The sequence below is a fragment of the Lepidochelys kempii genome, chromosome 2, assembly GCF_965140285.1.
Source record: "Lepidochelys kempii isolate rLepKem1 chromosome 2, rLepKem1.hap1, whole genome shotgun sequence".
Taxonomy (NCBI): domain Eukaryota; kingdom Metazoa; phylum Chordata; order Testudines; family Cheloniidae; genus Lepidochelys; species Lepidochelys kempii.
Genome location: NC_136381.1, coordinates 242639855 through 242659944, shown reverse-complemented (window position 1 = coordinate 242659944; position 20090 = coordinate 242639855). Strand labels below are relative to the sequence as shown.

The window sequence follows — 20090 nt, the reverse complement described above, 5'->3', positions numbered from 1 at the left end:
TGACATCACTAAACAGTACTGTGCGGGGATGGAAAAAAATATCCAGTCCTGAATTTTGATATTAAAATGCCTGAGTGAGTAAGGTGATTTTCAAAGTGACAGAGAACAGAACACAACACTTTTAGCTCACTTCTGGGTTGATTCTTACATTCACTACTCCAGGGGATCAAACTGAACTGAAGCCAGTGAAAACCTTGCATAGTGATACAGATCTGCAAATCAGGCAACTAGGGACTATTTCAGATTAAAATAAAAAGGATAAAAGAGTCATGAGACCTATTTGAAATTTATATAATGACAAATTCAGGTTCCCAAATAAGAGATGCTATTTTGTATTCAAAAAAATTAGTTCAAGAATGAGGAAAAATGTAGCCATGGTCCTTAAAAGTTGAGGTGAATAATGATGCAGCAATGGTTACAGCAAAAGTGTGAAGTGATTTCTGCCAATTGTTTTCCCCTTTCTTGGTCTCTGTATCAAGAGAAGACACCGCAACTCATATATAATGCATCTCTACAGAAATCTTTCAGATCTCTAAACTTATAGGTGAAGGCTTATACATTTGTTTTTCTGCAGAGAAAATGTGTCCCAATTGAATGTATGGAACTAGATGCCCCCCCTCCCTTTTTTTTTTAAACTATAGTAGTAACAAACTTTGTCAGATTGAGGCAAAAAATATTAAAAATTCTGTTGTTCTGCATTAGTTACGAGAAGATGAACTCAAAGTAGTCTATTTATAGGAGAACTAATGGACATGCCTAACTTGACCTACTTTTTCCGAGTACTGTACTTCACAGAGAAAACAGATGCGCTATGCTTGTGTGAATACTGGCTTTGAACACAGTTTTTCTTCCTTTAAAAAAAAAAAAAATGTTGCCAAAGCTACCATCAAGCCCTTTTGAATGTTTTTCTTTTTGGTTCTTGAACACACTAACCCTTTTTATAGAGATTCTAATGAGATCTTTCTTCTTCATAAGTATTAATGTGACAAAAAGTTTGTAACTATTTATTTTAATACAAAATAAACATGGATTTTGTAACAAAGTTCCAGCTTAGTTTAACATCAAGCAGGGAAAATGTTAGCTAACAAATTTAGGAACCTCATTTTGCAAAGTTCTGTCATCAAAATCAAAAATGTGTTTCCCCCCAAAAGTTCTCCAATATTACTGTTTGACGGGTTTAAGTAGCTGTGGTGCCTACTTGTTGCATTGATAAAATGCATTATATTTGATAGGAACTCTACTTGCTTTTAACACCTTTCAGCAACAACTGACAGAAACTGTTTGGGTTATTTTATTTTTAGATACATGCTTTGATTTGAAATAAGGTGCAGATCTGGAAGTCTAAAATGAATGCAGTTAAATTGTTTAGCAATATGTCTTAATACAATAGTTTGCAGAATATTTCAGTTAAGACATTTTTAATCTAATGTGAACATTTTGGTTTAAACTTTCAAATGAGTCATTGGGGAAGTTGTCATCTGATTATTAGACTCGAGGAGCTTGAGTTCTAATTCATTCTGAGACATGCAATAATTGAGTGACCTTGAGGTAAGTTAAATGACCTTGTGTCTCCATTGCCCTATTGGACAAAAAGTAAAAGCATTATATATATTTATATCAGGCTTGATATTTGAACTAAACCTTCCTAGGTAAATGTATTATAGACCATACTGTAACTGTAGCCCTGTGTAATGTTCACAACTAAATCCATCTAAAAATCTGTCCCATGTTTTCTTAACAGCAAAACATAACTTTATTGGTCTGTCTTAAATGTTGACCCCACTATTTAGTTAACACAGACAGATCTTGATAGATTCCATATGTTAGTCTACAAATTGGACATCAAGAATGTGCAATGCCAGAGGTTTGATCAGGTTTGATCCTGAGGTCAAGGCTAAAGTTTTTTTGTTTTGTTTTTAATTTATTTAAGTAGCACAATCCACTGTTTTGTGGAACTTTATATAAAAATAGAAAGTGTATAAAAATCTGCAACAATGTAATTATATGAAATGAGCCCATTTTATTTTCAAGTGACCAATCAATTTGATGGAATATTAATATTTATACATGGGTCTAATACATATACCACAAAATAAATACTTGGGTTGTGAAATGATGAAAAAGAATTGCCTGTAATTTTATATTAATCAGATCTCCTAGAAAGCACTTTAGATACACTGGAAATTGCTGAGAGTGTTTTTTATGCTGCATTTTATATATTTGAAATATTTAGCACAATAAAGATCAGTACTTTCCTATTACATGCCATCTTTCTTATTCCTTATCTGTCATTTTATCATTTTTCAAAAACATACTGTAGTGGGCTCACCAATAGGTGTCACTACCAACACTGAAATGTGCTTATACTAATAAATGTAAACCCTAAGAAAAGATTTTTTACCATTTAACTTGTTTATGGTTATGGATTACGGGTAGTGATCAATGGCTCCATGTCTAGTTGGCAGCCGGTATCAAGTGGAGTGCCCCAAGGGTCGGTCCTGGGGCCGATTTTGTTCAATATCTTCATAAATGATCTGGAGGATGGTGTGGATTGCACTCTCAGCAAATTTGCGGATGATACTAAACTGGGAGGAGTGGTAGATACGCTGGAGGGGAGGGATAGGATACAGAAGAACCTAGACAAATTGGAGGATTGGGCCAAAAGAAATCTGATGAGGTTCAAGAAGGATAAGTGCAGGGTCCTGCACTTAGGATGGAAGAACCCAATGCACAGCTACAGACTAGGGACCGAATGGCTAGGCAGCAGTTCTGCGGAAAAGGACCTAGGGGTGACAGTGGACGAGAAGCTGGATATGAGTCAGCAGTGTGCCCTTGTTGCCAAGAAGGCCAATGGCATTTTGGGATGTATAGGTAGGGGCATAGCGAGCAGATCGAGGGACGTGATCGTTCCCCTCTATTCGACATTGGTGAGGCCTCATCTGGAGTACTGTGTCCAGTTTTGGGCCCCACACTTCAAGAAGGATGTGGATAAATTGGAGAGAGTCCAGCGAAGGGCAACAAAAATGATTAGGGGACTGGAACACATGAGTTATGAGGAGAGGCTGAGGGAACTGGGATTGTTTAGCCTGCAGAAGAGAAGAATGAGGGGGGATTTGATAGCTGCTTTCAACTACCTGAAAGGGGGTTCCAAAGAGGATGGCTCTAGACTGTTCTCAATGGTAGCAGATGACAGAACGAGGAGTAATGGTCTCAAGTTGCAGTGGGGGAGGTTTAGATTGGATATTAGGAAAAACTTTTTCACTAAGAGGGTGGTGAAACACTGGAATGCGTTACCTAGGGAGGTGGTAGAATCTCCTTCCTTAGAGGTTTTTAAGGTCAGGCTTGACAAAGCCCTGGCTGGGATGATTTAACTGGGAATTGGTCCTGCTTCGAGCAGGGGGTTGGACTAGATGACCTTCTGGGGTCCCTTCCAACCCTGATATTCTATGATTCTATGATTATTCTGCAAGTGAGTTATTGACATAAAATAATTATAATAGCTAATTTTCTTGATGTTTTGTGTCAAAAATGATTTTGCATTATTTCCAGTAAAAGAGCTAAAAAGTAGGTCACGGATCCCAAGTGTTATCAGATGGCTGAAGAAGAAACACATCTGATACAGACTTAGGCTAAAGCATTTTGTGGCAACATGTTCTGGCCAAAAGACCTATTTTCTTAAGGCTTTAATAAACAGCATTTTGTCAGTATTATTGATCCCAGAATTTGCCTGATTTGGGCACATTTTACACTTACTTTGCAGTTTGTGAATGAGGACACAAGAACGTATTAATGAATATACAAGGTGTTAAGATTAATGGAAAATGGGTGAATAACATTTGCTATGGAGATGACAGTTTGTTGGCTGATTCCAAAGAAGGTCTGATGATGATAGAGGAGATTATATATGAATATGACAAAGCATATGGTATACAGTTGAGTGTGGACAAGACCAAATCTGTGGTTGTATGGTGGGATCCTGAAAACTTGCAAGATACCAGTGACTTACATGGCTATATCGCAAGTGAGAAATTATTGCTATTCAGGAAACATCATTACAGCAGATGCAGAATTGGATACTGAAGTCAGCACCACAATAGGAAGAGTGAAAGACATTCTAGACGAATAACGTCTGATGAGAAGGGATATAAATCTGAAGACTAAGTTCTTGAAAACTTACATTTAGTTTGTATTAAATTACGGCTAAGGCATGTGTACATTCAGATAATTAATAATAAAGAAACAGCAAATTATGGTGTAACAAGAATTCTGAAAATATCATAAATAGACCTTGTAACCAATGAAAAAGCGCTGGAGATGATTGGAACTATGCAAATACTAGTTCAGAGAGCTTATGAAAAGAATGTTACGATTTGAGGATGCATTTTAAGAGCATCAGCGGGTGACACAAGTTTATGGCAGTGGAACAGGAAGTAGAAAAAGAAGATCTTGGATGCATGATGCGGTATCTTGGATGTATCAAAAGGACTATTAATCCACAAAGAGATTAGCAGAGGATTATACAGAATGGAATACCATAGTTGCAAACCTCCAATAATGGAGATGCCACATAAGAATAAATGAGTATTGAAGGTACAGGGCAGTGAGGTATCAGGCATGTAATTTCTAACACTATTTGCATTACAATTATTAGTAAACAAAATGCTGCTGAATATTGAGAGCTCTGGTGTTCCTGTTTTATGAACAGTGGGGGAGTGACGCTAGAATGATCCTTTCAAATATGCCTCACACCTGAACTGGCAAGAAGCATCTGCAGGGGTGAGATTGTATTTCACTCTTTTTATCCATTTAGTTCTTGTCTTCTTTTTCAATAATCCTGGATCATACAATCACTAAGGATCAGATTGCAATACACTTACTCAGGGTGAATAGCACTTTTCACCATGAGTAGTCACATTGAAGTCAGTGGGACTACTAATGCCATAAAGTGCTATTCAGTGTGTGAAAGGGTATCACAATTTGGCCCTTAGTGACTAATATATTTTACAATATATTACCATGACTATTCAAATTTACTTACACTTTATAACTAGCATTGCTTTGGAAAGCAGTGAAGGAGCTGCATATTAATCTTTCTATTATTTCTACCCTTAGCTCACTCCATTGCAGATTTGCTGAGAATATTAGAGCTTTATGGAGTCTCTTATTTTGCAGTGTTCTCTCTTCACTGGTGAGCAAAGACTATTAGAAAGTCTATTAAGTGTGTATTTCTATTGACACAAACACTTTAGGCCAGTGTGCATCTGAGTCTTACTGCGTTTTTTGTTGTAGCTCTTTGGCAAGCTGTCACGTTAAGGTCAGTGTTAAAGCCCCATCTATTAGAGATATGTCAGCAACAATAGCTAACCTGAAATTGGTTCTGCCACATGAGATCCGCAAGGCAACCCCATGAAGCTGATTACATGACTTTACTATGCAATAGCATTTGATAAAAGTACAGGCAGATCACATTCAATGTGTCTATTCTGCAAGGTCTATTAACGAGCTGAGAAGTCCAGCTGTTTCTAGTTACTTGGGACATCTCCAAGTCTCTTGTCATGCATTCCAGGTTGTGTATATGTAGGTTTCTTTTGTGTTATATGTAGTTAAAACAAAGGTGTTTTTTTTTCCTGGCACTATAGCTTGTTCTTTTGGAGCAGGTTTTTATGAGTTGATTTTCGTCTTACTAAGGCTGTGCTGCATTTTCTGGTTATCATTAAGTTTCTGAATGTGATGTGAAGAAGATCTCACTTCAGTCTTGTCTTCCTCACATATACAGAGGTATGTGGGAAACACTCACAACTAAGACAATGAGAAATTACCTATACATTTGTCCTTTGAAAGGATCACACTGAATAAGTCCCAAGACACCTAGCTACTACTCTTTCCTTTACAAACTCTCGCTTGTCCTGAGGTGAGAGGAAAAACCTCAGAGCCAACAAAACTCTCCAGAAATTACATTTTTAATAGTTCACCATAAAAAAATAAAGATTCTTGCCACATGTTTTTAGTGAACACCTACTTTTTCATTATAAAGCTCTTTTATAACATTTCTTAATGAAACAAACAAACAAAACCAAATTAACATCCTGTTTTTTCTCAGAGGCAATCTTTTGTCTTAAGTAACAGAATTGGCAACACAGCCACAAATCAAATTCTCAAATACGAAAATATCTGGTGTAACCTGCCAAACTTAAATCTTTGGTATAGTAGAACCTCAGAGTTACAAACTCACTCAACTGTATACCTCATTTGGAGCCAGAAGTACGCAATCAGGCAGAAGCAGAGAATACCAAAAAAAAAAAAAAAGAAGAAGAAAAAAGTACAATACTGTGGCTAAATGTAACATATAAAAGGAAAGCAGCATTTTGCTTCTGCATAGTTTCAAAGCTGTTTTAAGTCAACATGCAGTTGTAAACTTTTGAAAGAACAACCATAACACTTTGTTCAGAGTTATAAACAACCTCCATTCCCAAGGTGTTTATAACTCTGAGGTTCTACTATGTTTGTTTATTTCTACGCTGAGGTTCTACTGGAATTTAGTGACAACCACAGTACAATCCAGTACTGTATATTCAAACCCTCTTTCTCCGTGACTGCTGCCTCAAGAGGGGTAGCTGATAATGTGCCTGAGCAATATTTACGATGGGTGCCATTGAAGTCAGTATGGCTAAATGTGTGATGAGGTGCTATACAACATACACATTAGAGAATAGGTCCACAGTGATTACCGGTGAAATGTCATAAATTGTGACCTTCAGGATACTGGGGTTCTAGTATATATGATCAGAGGACAAATATAGGTCTAGATTGTGCCATTCAGTCACAGTTTGGTCTTCCTCCTGGAGCTTTCAGGCATGCAGAGACTTCATACCTGCTGCAACAGTCCTTTCTGTGGTGCAGCTTATTTCCCCTGTGAAAGCTGACAAATAAAAAGTAATCTGGGATTAATGAAGGATATAAACTAACAAAAATAACTATTGACTGATTTGGGGGGGGGGGCGGGGGGCGGGTTGGTGGTGGGAGCGTGTGAGGTTTTAATTTAGGGTCTCTTTGATTTCTTATTTTCTGCCCATCACCAATGACATCTGTGTGCCTGATATGGATTGCAAAAAAGCACCTTTCTAATTGTGAAAGAGAATTTGTATTTTTTGTTTTGTTTCTGTGTTTATTCAAGAGCTTCCATTTTTCATGTTATCTTTGTAACCATTCAGATTTGAAAATTGTTCTTCTCTGGAGATTCAGCAGTTAATCAGGAAGTGAGAACATTAGCACGAAAGCTTGAGGCTAGTGTACTTGTGCAAGTTAAGATACTGGAAAAAGGTCTGTAAAGAGCTGTTTCCCACCAAACCTGATCATAAAGAGAAAGAAGCTACTTCATGTCGTAGGGGTCCAAACAAACATTTATAAAACACTGCTCAGAATTTAATAGCCAATACAGCATCTCTCACCTGTTATAAGCAAAATAATCATTACACTTAAGCACAACAGTACAAAATTGGGGAATAAGGATTAGAGTAGTAGGGTTATTTTAGTAATGGAAACAAAATGTTTACTTTGTGTTTACCAGCTGAAATAAAATTTGCTTCTGTGCAATATTTTAAGAATTATTTTTAATGACAGTCTGTTCTCCTCTGCAGTGAAATCTGTTAGTAGAACACTTCACCTTCTGTTATGAGTATTCCACGTCATGGTTCTTGGTTTAGGTCATTTATACTACTTCATTTCATTATATTACAAGAACGAATGCCATAAAAATAAGTTTGATTAATCTTTCCAATATGTTGAAATCAGTATATCAAAAAGGTTATTTTTAGACATGCATATGGTGGATGGACCCATCATGCATTAATATTATGCTTATTGGTACTGTATTATAGATGGGACTGCACCCTCCATCCCAGGACTACAGGGCAGAAGCCGGACTTTGTCTGTAATAACTGCTCCCTGATGCCACTGGGCTAAACACTGGAACTGTGAGCAAGGAGTCTCTCTCTCCTGTGTGCTCAATATTTACTACATGGAAAAAAATTAAAGAATATCAAGTTCAAAGTAATGTGCTCAAAAGTTAGGAAATGCCTGAATTAAGTTGGCCTGTGCATCCTTAATTCAGCATCCTTGAACATATGCATTATGATAGTCTTTAATTATATCATCCCTAGGTCTGTCAATTAATCGCAGTTAACTCAGATGATTAACTCAAAAAATTAATCGTGATTAATCGCAGTTTTAATCGCACTGTTAAACAATAGACTATCAACTGAAATTTATTAAATATTTTTGGACTTTTTCTACATGTTCAAATATATTGATTTCAATTACAGCATAGAATACAAAGTGTACAGTGCTCACTTTATTTTTATTACAAATATTTGCACTGTAAAAATGACAAAAGAAATAATATTTTTCAATTCACCTCATACAAGTATTGTAGTTCAATTACTTTATTCTGAAAGTGCAACTTACAAATGAAGATTTTTTTTGTTACCCAACGGCACTCAAAAACAAAACAACGTAAAACTTTTGAGCCTACAAGTCCACTCAGTCCTACATTTTGTGCAGCCAATCGCTCAGACAAGCAAGTTTGTTTATATTTATTGAAGATCATGCTGCCTGCTTCTTATTTACAATGTCACCAGGCATTCACGTGGCTTTTTTGAAGCCGGCAGTGCAAGGTATTTACGTGCCAGATATGCTAAACATTCCTATCCCCCTTCATGCTTCACCCACCATTCCAGAGGACATGCGTTTGTGCTGATTACGGTTGTTAAAAATCAATGTGTTAATTAAATTTGTGACTGAACACCTTGGGGGAGAACTGTATGACTCCTGTTCTGTTTTACCTGCATTCTGCCATATATTTCATGTTATAGCAGTCTCATGATGACCCAGCACGTTCGTTTTAAGAACACTTTCACTGCAGATTTGACAAAACACAAAGAAGGTAACAATGTGTGATTTCTAAAGATAGCTACAGCACTCAATCCAAGGTTTAAGAATCTGAGGTGCCTTCCAAAATCTGAGAGGGATGAGGTGTGGAACATGTTTTCAGAAGTCTTAAGAGTAACACTCTGATGTGGAAACTACAGAACCTGAACCATCAAAAAAGAGAACCAACCTTCTGCTGGTGGCATCTGACTAATGATGATGAAAATGAAAATGCATTAGTCTGCACTGCTTTAGATTGTTATCGAGCGGAACCTGTCATCAGCATGGATGCCTGTCCTCTGGAATGGTGGTTGAAGCATGAAGGGACATATGAATCTTTACTACATCTGGCACATAAATATCTCATGACGCCAGCTACTACAGTGCCATGTGTATGCCTGTTCTTACTTTCAGGTGACATTGTAAACAAGAAGTGGGCAGCATTATCTCCTGCAAATATAAACAAACTTGTTTGAACGATTGGCTGAACAAGAAGAAGGACTGAATGGAGGCTCTAAAGTTTTACATTGTTTTGTTTTTGAATGCAGGGTTTTTTTGTATATATTTCTACATTTGTAAGTTCAACTTTCATGATAAAGTAATTACACAACAGTACTTGTATTAGCTGAATTGAAAAATACTATTTCTTTTGTTTTTTACAGTGCAAATATTTGTAATAAAAACAAATATTAAGTGAGCACTGTATACTTTGTATTCTGTTGTAATTGAAATCAATATATTTGAAAATGTAGAAAACATCCAAAATATTTAAATAAATGGTATTCAATTAGTGTTTAACAGCGCAATTAATCATGATTAATTTTTTTAATCGCTTGACAGCCCTAATCATCACATACAATTTTTTCATAGGACCTCTGCCTCATTCAGTGCACTGCATGGGTGGTGCTCCCTTACTGAATAGCTATTCAATATTTTTTCCCCTTGTTCAATCTGTGGTCTCATGCCTTATTTACTGCATGCTATTCAAATCCTGCTCCGAAGACAGAATTATTAATTTTCTCATGGGCTTTTCTGTGACACTCATCCCTATCGTGTCTGAGTGCTTCACAAACTTTAATTAATTTGTTTTCACAATACAGGGTAGCCATGGTGCCCAGTGTTCAGCCGTAAAGTCTGGTAGAAAAGGGGACCTGACAGTGTCTGGTCACCACAGGTCAGGGAGGTGGGGAGGCACCGGATCGTCACCTGTGCCAGCCCCTACTCAGCCAGGACAGCCTCCTACTTGTGTCAGCTGCAGCTCCCGCCCAACCTGGATGAGGGTGGGGAGAAGGGAAGAGCAGTGAGCAATGGGGGCAGGGCTTGAGGGGCAAAGGTGGGGCCTCGAGTGGAAGAGGCGAGGTGGAGGATGTTCTGGCACTCCTGCTGGAGATTTTAAATAATACAAAGTTTGCAACACCCCACCCCAGTGAGAGGAGGGAGGTGGTAGTATCTCCATTTCACACACTGGTGACTGAGGCACAGAAATATTAAGATAAAAAGTACCCACCAATTTGGGTGCTCAGAGATGCCTAGGACCTGATTTTTCAGGGTGAGCATTATACCACCCTTTATATGTTTGAAGTACAGCTCCCATTGACTTCTGTTGCAGCTGTGAGGGCTCAGCATTTCTGCATCTTAGACCCCAGGTTTAAGTGACTTGAGTAACATCAGATGGCAGAGGCAGGGATAGAATATACTTCTTCAGGACAGCATTCTACTACCTTAATCACAAGGCCATCCTTTTTCATCCTGAAGTCCCCTGTCTTGTTCATTACACTCTTATCAACTACTTCAACAAATGAAGCAGAGGTCCTATAGATCACTGCCTCCTTCAGTACACAACCCTGATGCATCCCCAGGACAGGTCTATGCTGTGCATTGAATGAGGCAAGGGTCCCATGAAAACAAGAGAATGTGAGCATGTAATTAAAGACTGTATCATAAAGTATAAGCACAAACGGTCTGAATTAAGGTTGCACAGGCAACCTTAATTCTGGTATTTCCTGACTTTTGCGTGCTTGACTTTGTAACTTCATTGTTCTTTTAATGTAGTTTTTGTGTGTGTAATAATTACTTAAGCTGTGTAAATAGAATTATTGAAATATTTTACCATGCAGTTTCAGTGACTGGATCCCCTCTTGTATTCATCCATTAAGATTCCCCAGAATTTAAAATGCCCAGTTTGGTCAACTTAGCTGATTTTCAGTGTTTGAGTAGTTAGTTTTATTATAAAATTTAGTACAATAATGATAGAAAAATAATTACTTTTCTGAAAAAGTGCTATGTTTCCATATTTAGGGGCTTGATTCATGAGTGCAGATCTATAACCACATGCTTTGAAAGAATCTGCTATTGCCTACATATGCACAAGCGTATTAATTGATTTCACACGATTAAGAGCAATTGCACATAATGTATCTGAAAGCAATCGAGGCTATCCAGTTAACTCTGGGTCACAAGTTTTAAAATTTTGTAACTGGGTCACAAAAAAATTATTACTGTCACTCCACAAAGTTTTTACCATATTGTTTCTTAATTACACTGAAATGCTTATTCTTTTGATGTAGCATATTGGTGTTATATGTATAATATTTTACTAGTGGTACTAAATAGAAGGTTTGCCTTGCACTTCGTACAAATATGTTTTCATGGGAAACATGCTTCAAAGAGAATATCAGAAGCTGGGTTTCTGTAACTTTCTTGACCCACTAAATGTAATGTGCCTTCTCCTTAGTTTACCTCAGTAATAGCACATACAGGTGGATTTTGCCTTTCAGGAAGAAAGCTACTTTCCAAATAAATAATTGCTTGATGCAGAGATTTTCACAGCTATTTAGTTTGCTTAGTACATCAGAATTTCAAGTTACATGCTTCTGCAGGTGTCCAATTTACTGTACATTTGGTTCCATGTATATCAAAATCTGTGTTATATTGGAAGAAAAAGCGTTCCTGATTACTGCAGTATTAAATAATTTTTTTTTAAAGGATGCATCTGTTGATTATGGCATTGTGGTAGTAGTGCTGTAGCTAGCATTGAGAATACACTTTCTGTCTAAGCACCTATATCAGATGGTAACTTTTTGATTAAAAAAAAACAAACAAAACCCAAGCATTCTATTCTCCATGATTTATCCAAGTTCGGTTTCTTGATATTTTTTCTTGTGCTTGGCTAACTGAAAAGCTCTTTTGTTTCAAATGTACAAACTTTTCTTGTTCACTAAGGAATGTCCCGTTTCCATGTGTGGAGTAGAAATGAGAAAAAGAATGAAGGTGTGTTTCAAAGACATGTATTGCGTATGTTAAGCATATTGTCTTTCACAGATGATGATGAAGGTTACAGAGAACCATAAACATTCATGGCTGTTTATAAACCGGATAAAGGTAGAGTGTTTGTCTAGAAAACTTTCAATATAAGATCCTCAATTCTACAAACACTGAAGCATGTGTATAGCTTTATCCTTGTGAAAAGTACCAGGGACTGTAACGGGACTCCTCATGTGAGTAAAGTTGTGTGCGCTTCAGTTTGGTGGATTTAGATCTAAATGAACAAACAACAAACGATCTGGCAAACTAAAAGGAGGGGCTGAGAGAGAAGGACACGGTAGATAATAATACTAAGATCACATGTGGTTATCTCTATTTTGGTGAGTGATGCTTGCATCTTAAATGTTCCCTTACTTACTGGGTTTATTTAGACTATGGGTTGATAATTATATCACATTTAAATTTATCACCTTACACAGCTCCAGATATATATAAGCATCACCAAGAGCCACACAAAGTGAAATAAAAGCAGCTGACTGTTGGTGTGTGTGACTCCACATACCTGTGTAGAGCGCATGTCTGTGCATGCCTGAAATTCAGAGAGATGATTCCTACAGTAACTGACTCTGCTACATTGCAGACATACATAAGACATTAATTTTAACACCATGTGCTATGACACTATATATCAAATCTGGGGAGGAGATACTGTTTATGTGAGGAACAAATCTAAATGTCCTGTTTTTTGCATGTTTAAAGCAACTCTGCATTCCACAATGTATACATTGTTGTACACCACCTGTAATTGTAAATAATGTCTATGATCCTTAGTATTATTTTCAGTTGTACAAAATTTACCATATTCTGATATATAGTTGCAGTTTTCATTAAGACCAATAAATCTGAAAAAAGGTAAAACTTGTTACTGCGTATTTGTGACTAACATTGTAGTTATCCTTTACAATTGATTTATAAACAGCTTTTTCTGTATAGAAAATATCTGGTTTGGAGTTCTTGTTTACATTCATAAAGCAGTTCTAGGCAGGTTCAAGATGCTGGTTAACCTTTGAAATGTGTTACTTGCCTGGTGCTTGAGAGATAGATGACTAAGAAGTGCATATTATAGCCTCTCAAAACATAGGATCATCAATCTTCAAGTAGCTTGGCTTCAAGCAGTGCCCTGCTATCCAGGATGCACAAAGCATACCTACGACTCAGAGAAGCTCAGTGCATCCAGCCTCTGATTTTTGCAGACTCTCAGACAAAATATCAATTGGACATTACTGAATGCCTCTGCCTTGCTTTAATATCTCTTCAGTAATTTAATATATTGTCTGACTCTGTGTGCTGAACCATAACCCATCACTTATCATTTTGCTGATTGATGCCTCTGCCAATAGAATTTAAATCCGTGCTTTGAAATGTGCTGATTACAATATAATACTTCTGTTTGGTCACATGGGTAATTAAAATCATAAATTTCTATTGAATCACATAGTTATAAAAATGCTTTTGATTCTTTTTTCCTGATGGAAATCCTTTAATTACATTGGTCTAAATTTGGAAGTACTCTATTCCCAATTCTGACATTAAAAATTATAGGCACAGTGAATAATATATGTATTTTTAATTTGCACTTCCGGAAAGTAAAATCAATCAATTAACAGAGCTTTTTTTCATTCTTTGAAGCCATAAATACCTCTCAATTCTGTTAATGGAGTTCTGTGGTAAACAATATATAAAACTCTCTGTACTTTGTTCAGGAGTAATGCATTGTTATGTGAGATTAGTTGGCATTGTTGGCATTAGTAATTCCATTATTTCAGTAACTGAAATACACTTGCAAAAAAAATCTATCTATAATTTAATGGCGAAGAGCCAGATCCTGCAGAATCTTATTCAGGAAAAGAATCCATACTGACTTCAATGGGATTATGTATGTGTAGAAGGGTTTGCAAGACTGGGATGCAAACACTGCACCAATTTAAACCTCATTTAATTTAGTGAAATCACATGAGACATAAATTCGTCCAACATTTGGCCCTAAGTATTTTAAAGGGACTCTGTCAAATTAAAACATCATATTTCTGTGATATTATTTTACCTACTGTTATTACATGTTACAGCTTAGATTGCCTCAAATCTGAAAGAGATTTTATATATAGGTGTATTTCCCCAGTTCTTTTCGGTTTGATCACTTAGTGCATTTGACAGCACTTTTAGGATAATCATTTTTCACTGTTTCCTCTGTATAATTAGTTAGTTTCCCCTTATATTTATGGGAGCTTTTCAGAAAACAACCTTGGAGAGAATAAATGGGAAAGAAATTCAGAAGCAGATGCAGTACCTGTTACAACTTTTAACTTATTCTTTTTAAATTAACTAGCATTGAAGTTGAATGTATCTCTTTATTTAAGTCCTTTAGTAAGCTGCCTAATGACCGGACTAGATTCATTAGTCAACAAATTGTGCGTTACCTCTTTATTTTATGCATTTATGTTGTGTAACATTTTAAAACCTTATTTACCTTAATATGGATTTTCTTCCATGTCATTTCATACTTACTGTTAAACTCTAGCAGTGCATTTTGATAACAATTCTCTAGATAAATGTTACAGAAAAGCCACAGCGATGAAGTAACTGTGCTTATAATGTTAAACAAGACTTTTGATCTTTGAAGTATATATTTCCATTTTGGATATAATAATTGCAATTTAAAAATTGGAATATTAAAGGAGAATATCTTCTTTACTTCTAGGATGAAGATGGGACAGAGGAGGACAACAGCAGAGTTGAACCAGTTGGACATGCAGACAGTGGTTTGGAGAGCACCACCAACTTTTCCTTAGAGTAAGTTACTGCTGCAGTTCCATCATTTTTAACAGTAAGATTTAGAGTAGTAAAGAATTCTTACTATCACAAGATTGATAATGTCAATAAACAAAACAAAGCATGTAACATGCATTTTATTTTAACTGCAACTCTGCATAAAACAGGTCCTTCCTTTTGCCCCTTGCACCTTGGGCATCTTTTAGACCCAGTGTTAAAGGGTCCAGACTAGTGATTCAGCAGCAGAGATATAGAGCATTTTCAGAGCCATTGCTATACTATGGTTGGGTGGGTAGATTGGTCTATCTCCGCAGAAGATGCTTAACCCTAGGGCATTTTAGGGTTTGGTGCTAATGATGGGGGAAGGAATGGGCCCAACTGGCTGTCCCAAAATATTGGCAGGTGAGACTTTGGGTATTAAAGACCTTTATACCTTTCATAAATGCAGTAAACAAGTCACAGGAAAGGAGGAGTTTTGCAGGGGAGGACTACCCAGACAAAACAGAACTCCACACTGGTAATGAGCCTAACCTGAAATTCCCCTTCACACTAGAAAAGATTCAGTGACTGATGGTTTTATGATGAAACCTGAAATCCAGGGAGTTTTGCCCTTTGAGTTTCATTACAAAGACCTGACCCAGACCTGGCTGTGATGTTGGTTGGGAAATGGTCCATTATGTTCTGAATATTTTAAAATTCTTCCTTTTGTTTGTAGAGCTGCTGATTGTTATAGGGATTAAAAAAAGTGAGTTAAGTATTATAATAAGTGCATTAATTTGCATTAAACAATAGCGCGTTTCATATCTTAGTTGCAAAATACTTTATGAAGTATTATGAATTCAAAATACTATTTGCTAATTAGAGTATATAAAAATTTTGTATCAAATATAATGCTGCTTGTTTCTATCTTGAAACTGATTTTTGTACCAACATCTTATCTTATCTTCTTTTTTTCTTTCTTTTTTTAAACATCACCTCTCCTGTATGCTTAGAGATGAGCTCAGAAAAACACATCAATTAAAAATGTAGTGGGAGCTTTCTTAGTGCTTGTGCACATGGTGTAGCAGTGCATACGACGGGGGTGTGATTTCTAAAGTGCACCAACGTGTTGGGCACTAACTGGCCCATGTAGATCCTGTTGGTATTTGCTAAAAGTTCTCCAGTGGACTTCAATATAGGATTGTTTCAAACAGTGCTACGTTAGAGCATGTTAGGAAACGTGTGCATTTAGTGCACACCAGCAGAGTCTACACAGGTCAGTTAGTGCGCAACACATCGGTACACTTTACAAATCAACCCCCATATAGTGTGCCTTGCCACACGGTGTAGACAAGCACTTAATACCATGTGAGTGCTTTGCATTTTCATGTGGGAATCTCAGGGTTAGGAGCAAAATGAACTGTGTGATATAGCTCAGGTACCGTGAATGCCACTGTAGGTATGTCTACACTACAAAAAAAACGCATGGCACCGAGTCTCAGAGCCCGAGTCAATTGGCTCAGGCTTGTGGGACTTGGGCTGCAGAGCAAAAAATAGGAGAGTAGACATTCCTGCTCAAGCTGGAGCCTGGGCTCTGAAACCTGGTGATGGGGGAGGGTCTTGGAGTTTGGGAGTATCTACTCTGCTGTTTTTAGCCCTTCAGCCCACGCCCCACAAGCCTGAGTCAATTGACCCAGGCTCTGAGACTCAGTGCCTTGGGTTTTTCTTTGCTGTGTAGATGTACTGTTACTGAACTTCTGGTTTTTGCTGGCCTCTAGTACTGTACATTTTTCATATTCTCTGGTACTATATACAGTACATTTGACAGTTGGCTTGCCTCTTGAATAAGGACAAACAAGATTTTACCTGCAGTCAGTACAGATACACATGGCCAGATGCAATGGCCTATGGATGTCATGAGAGGACAGACCCATCACTGCCATACCAAATGACACCATTTTATCCAAAATATTGTGCCTGATACTGGACAGCACGACATCATTCAGAGGAAGGTTCAAGAAACCCTAAACCTAAATTGATTAGGCAAGGACAAATTTTCCTTTACTTTTCCATGTCCATTTTATGGGGCTCAGGATCTGGGAGTTTTGGCTGTTTGCAGAAGAAAGGCAGTTGTGGAAGCAGAAGCTATGAATAAACTTGAATAGATCATGGGAAAAAGGATGTCCTCTATGGTTTAAGCAATTCAGAATCTGGGGCTTGGTTATGGAAACTGTCTTGTCCTCGGTGTCCAGTTTTATTGGATTATGGAGTATTGCATGTCCCTTACAAAAGTTCTAGTTAATCACATGGATTGCCACTCTTATATTCCTCTCTGCCCTCAGAATTGAGAACAAAGCAAAATGTGTTCCTTGGAACAGAAGGATATACAACAACCTGTAATGAGCAAAAGGCACTTCTTGCAACACTTTCTGGATTTAGTTGATTCTTGGAAGACCTTCTGCACAGCTCATGTGCAGTGGGAATCAAACACTGTTATGATGTATGAAGATTGGGACAGCAAAAAATACTGAATATTATAATGCTCTCAAGTAAATCAGTGGTTTACCATCATCTGGAGAATTGATCAGTTCTTGGTCATCCTATCTCAAAGAAGTCATAGTGCTAACAGAGGGGCAGTGAAAATGAACATAGGCATGGAAACATTTCCATGGAGTAAATTGGAAAGATGGGAACAGTGTGGTTTAGAGAAGGGGACATGAGATAAAGCTATACCAAACAAATATGATAGAAAGGTGGTTACATTTATCTTTTTTTGTTATATAATTAAAAAGGTAGATTCAATTAAAGCCAAAGGCAGTAAATTCAAATCACCGAAAGGAAAATATTTTTTATGCAATAGACAATTAACCAGTAGAATTCATTGTCACATGATACCACAGAGAGATGACTTTAGTAGGATTTTAAAAATAGATTGGACATTTATATAGATTATGAGGCCACTTACATATAATTTATGTAGGATTTTTAAAAAATGTGGAAGAGACATAAAGCAGTCTCTAGCTGACAGATGTAGGAGGAGAAAAATCCCTTAAGGTCAGGTTACTCCATCATGTCCGTTTTGGGGTTTCTTGAACCTTCCTCTGAATGATGTCGTGCTGTCCAGTATCAGGCACAATATTTTGGATAAAATGGTGTCATTTGGTGTGGCAGTGATGGGTCTGTCCCCTCATGACATCCATAGGCCATTGCATCTGGCCATGTGTATCTGTACTGACTGTAGGTAAAATCTTGTTTGTCCTTATTCAAGAGGCAAGCCAACTGTCAAATGTACTGTATATAGTACCAGAGAATATGAAAAATGTACAGTACTAGAGGCCAGCAAAAACCAGAAGTTCAGATTGGGTTCAGAGCTTTTGTTCCCAGAGTTTTGGAGTGTTTAGATTTGGGGTCTTGACTGATGATTAGTCTGTCTACAGCTTGTAATGTTTTATGGCTTTTGGCTCCCAGACCAAACATTCCCAAAATGTGTGGATGTTCTGAACTCAGGACATTTGCTTCAGGCTTACTTCTGATACCTTCAGAGATCTTTTCTTGAGCTTTTTGGACCTTTGGCTTATTTGATTTTCTCTTTCCAAAGCAAAAAGTAAAACACAGAACTAGTTCTGCTTGACTACATGGCATATTAAACATTTTCTTTGAGAAGACAGAAATATAGATCTATAAATACACATAGCAAACAGAAATAATTGTAGTAAGCTCACTACAGTAGAACCTCCAAGTTATGAACACCTCGGGAATGTAGGTTGTTTGTAACTGAACAAAACATTTTGGTTGTTCTTTCAAAAGTTTACAACTGAACATTGACTTAATACAGCTTTGAAACTTTACTATGCAGAAGAAAAATGCTGCTTTTAACCATCTTAATTTAATGAAACAATCACAGAAACAGTTTCCTTACCTTGTTTAATCTTTTTTTAATCTTTCCCTTTATTTTTTTAGTAGTTTACGTTTCACACAGTAATGTAAATGTATTTGCTTTTTTGTTCTTATCTCTGCTGCTGATCGTGTACTTCCAGTTTCAAGTGAGGTGTAGCTGCCTGGTCACTTTGTAACTCTGGTGTTCATAACGCTGAGGTTCTACTGTAGGTAAATTGTGGGAACACGAGGCATCAAATGATGTTAGTATTTTGCAAAACTGAAGGAGGTTTACCCTTTTAAAACTTAAACTGTCCCCTTTGAATAGTTTAAGATAATGCCTAAACTAACATTAAAGGCTAGAGCAGGCTTTCACTGGGATAGCTGAAGGAAGTATGATAGGGTCAGTAACAGCCGTTATAGTTTTTGAGAAAAATTGATTGTTCCATATTTGACACATTAATTGAAAAAGAAATAAAAAATCCTCCACTTGCCTGAAGACAAGACAGCTTAAATTTAACAAAAAGCCCCAAACCCAACAATATAAATATAAAACTGTGCCATTGTGTAGTTTGTAATTCATGTAGCTGATTAAGGTTACCAAAAGGGCTAGTTCACTTTTCATTTGAGTTATTAATGGAATTGTTTTTGATGATTGATCTCCTTTCATGCCATCAGACTAATATTCAGGTATGTAGTATTTCAACATTGCTTTCATCACCATTGCTTAAGTTCTGGAATATCTGTTTTGTGTGTGTGCGTATGTATGGGTTTTTTTCGTTCATTTACGGCACATGTTCATGTTCCCTCATTCATCATTGTCTCACAGTGATATGGTAAAGCTCGTAGAAGTCTCCAATGACGGCGGGCCTTTGGGAATCCATGTAGTGCCTTTCAGTGCCAGAGGCGGAAGGTAATGTATTGTGTAAGATTTTAATCGAATCATAACTTGTTGTGTTTTATCTTGGCTGTGCTTACTCTTGTATAGGTGCCTGTAGGTTCTATTTGAAATACCACATTTTTTTTTCAAGAGGAAGTTTTACTGACTTAAAATAATTGAAACTTTCTGCCACTCTTACTCACTCTGTACACTGTTGTACGAAGGCAGTACATAAGGGGAAGAAAGATGGCAGAATCTGTCCCTTAACTTATAATGGAAATTGTATTGTGACTTGATGGAAACTTGAATTGCAAAGATATGAATTATTTCCTTCAAA

At 37.0% G+C, this 20090-nt stretch overlaps 1 protein-coding gene across 14 annotated transcripts in view; it reads left to right on the top strand.

The window, feature by feature from the left end:
- Window positions 1-20090, top strand: part of PARD3 (par-3 family cell polarity regulator) — a 648369-nt gene that overhangs the window by 353107 nt on the left and 275172 nt on the right. For all 14 annotated transcript variants that reach the window (XR_012157609.2, XM_073334436.2, XM_073334435.2 and 11 more), the window contains 2 exons: window positions 14948-15039; window positions 19703-19786. Coding sequence is in view for 13 of the 14 variants with exons in the window: in XM_073334436.2 (XP_073190537.1) it covers window positions 14948-15039; window positions 19703-19786 (176 nt within the window). In the remaining variant the exon portion in view is untranslated. The remainder of the gene's footprint in view (window positions 1-14947; window positions 15040-19702; window positions 19787-20090) is intronic.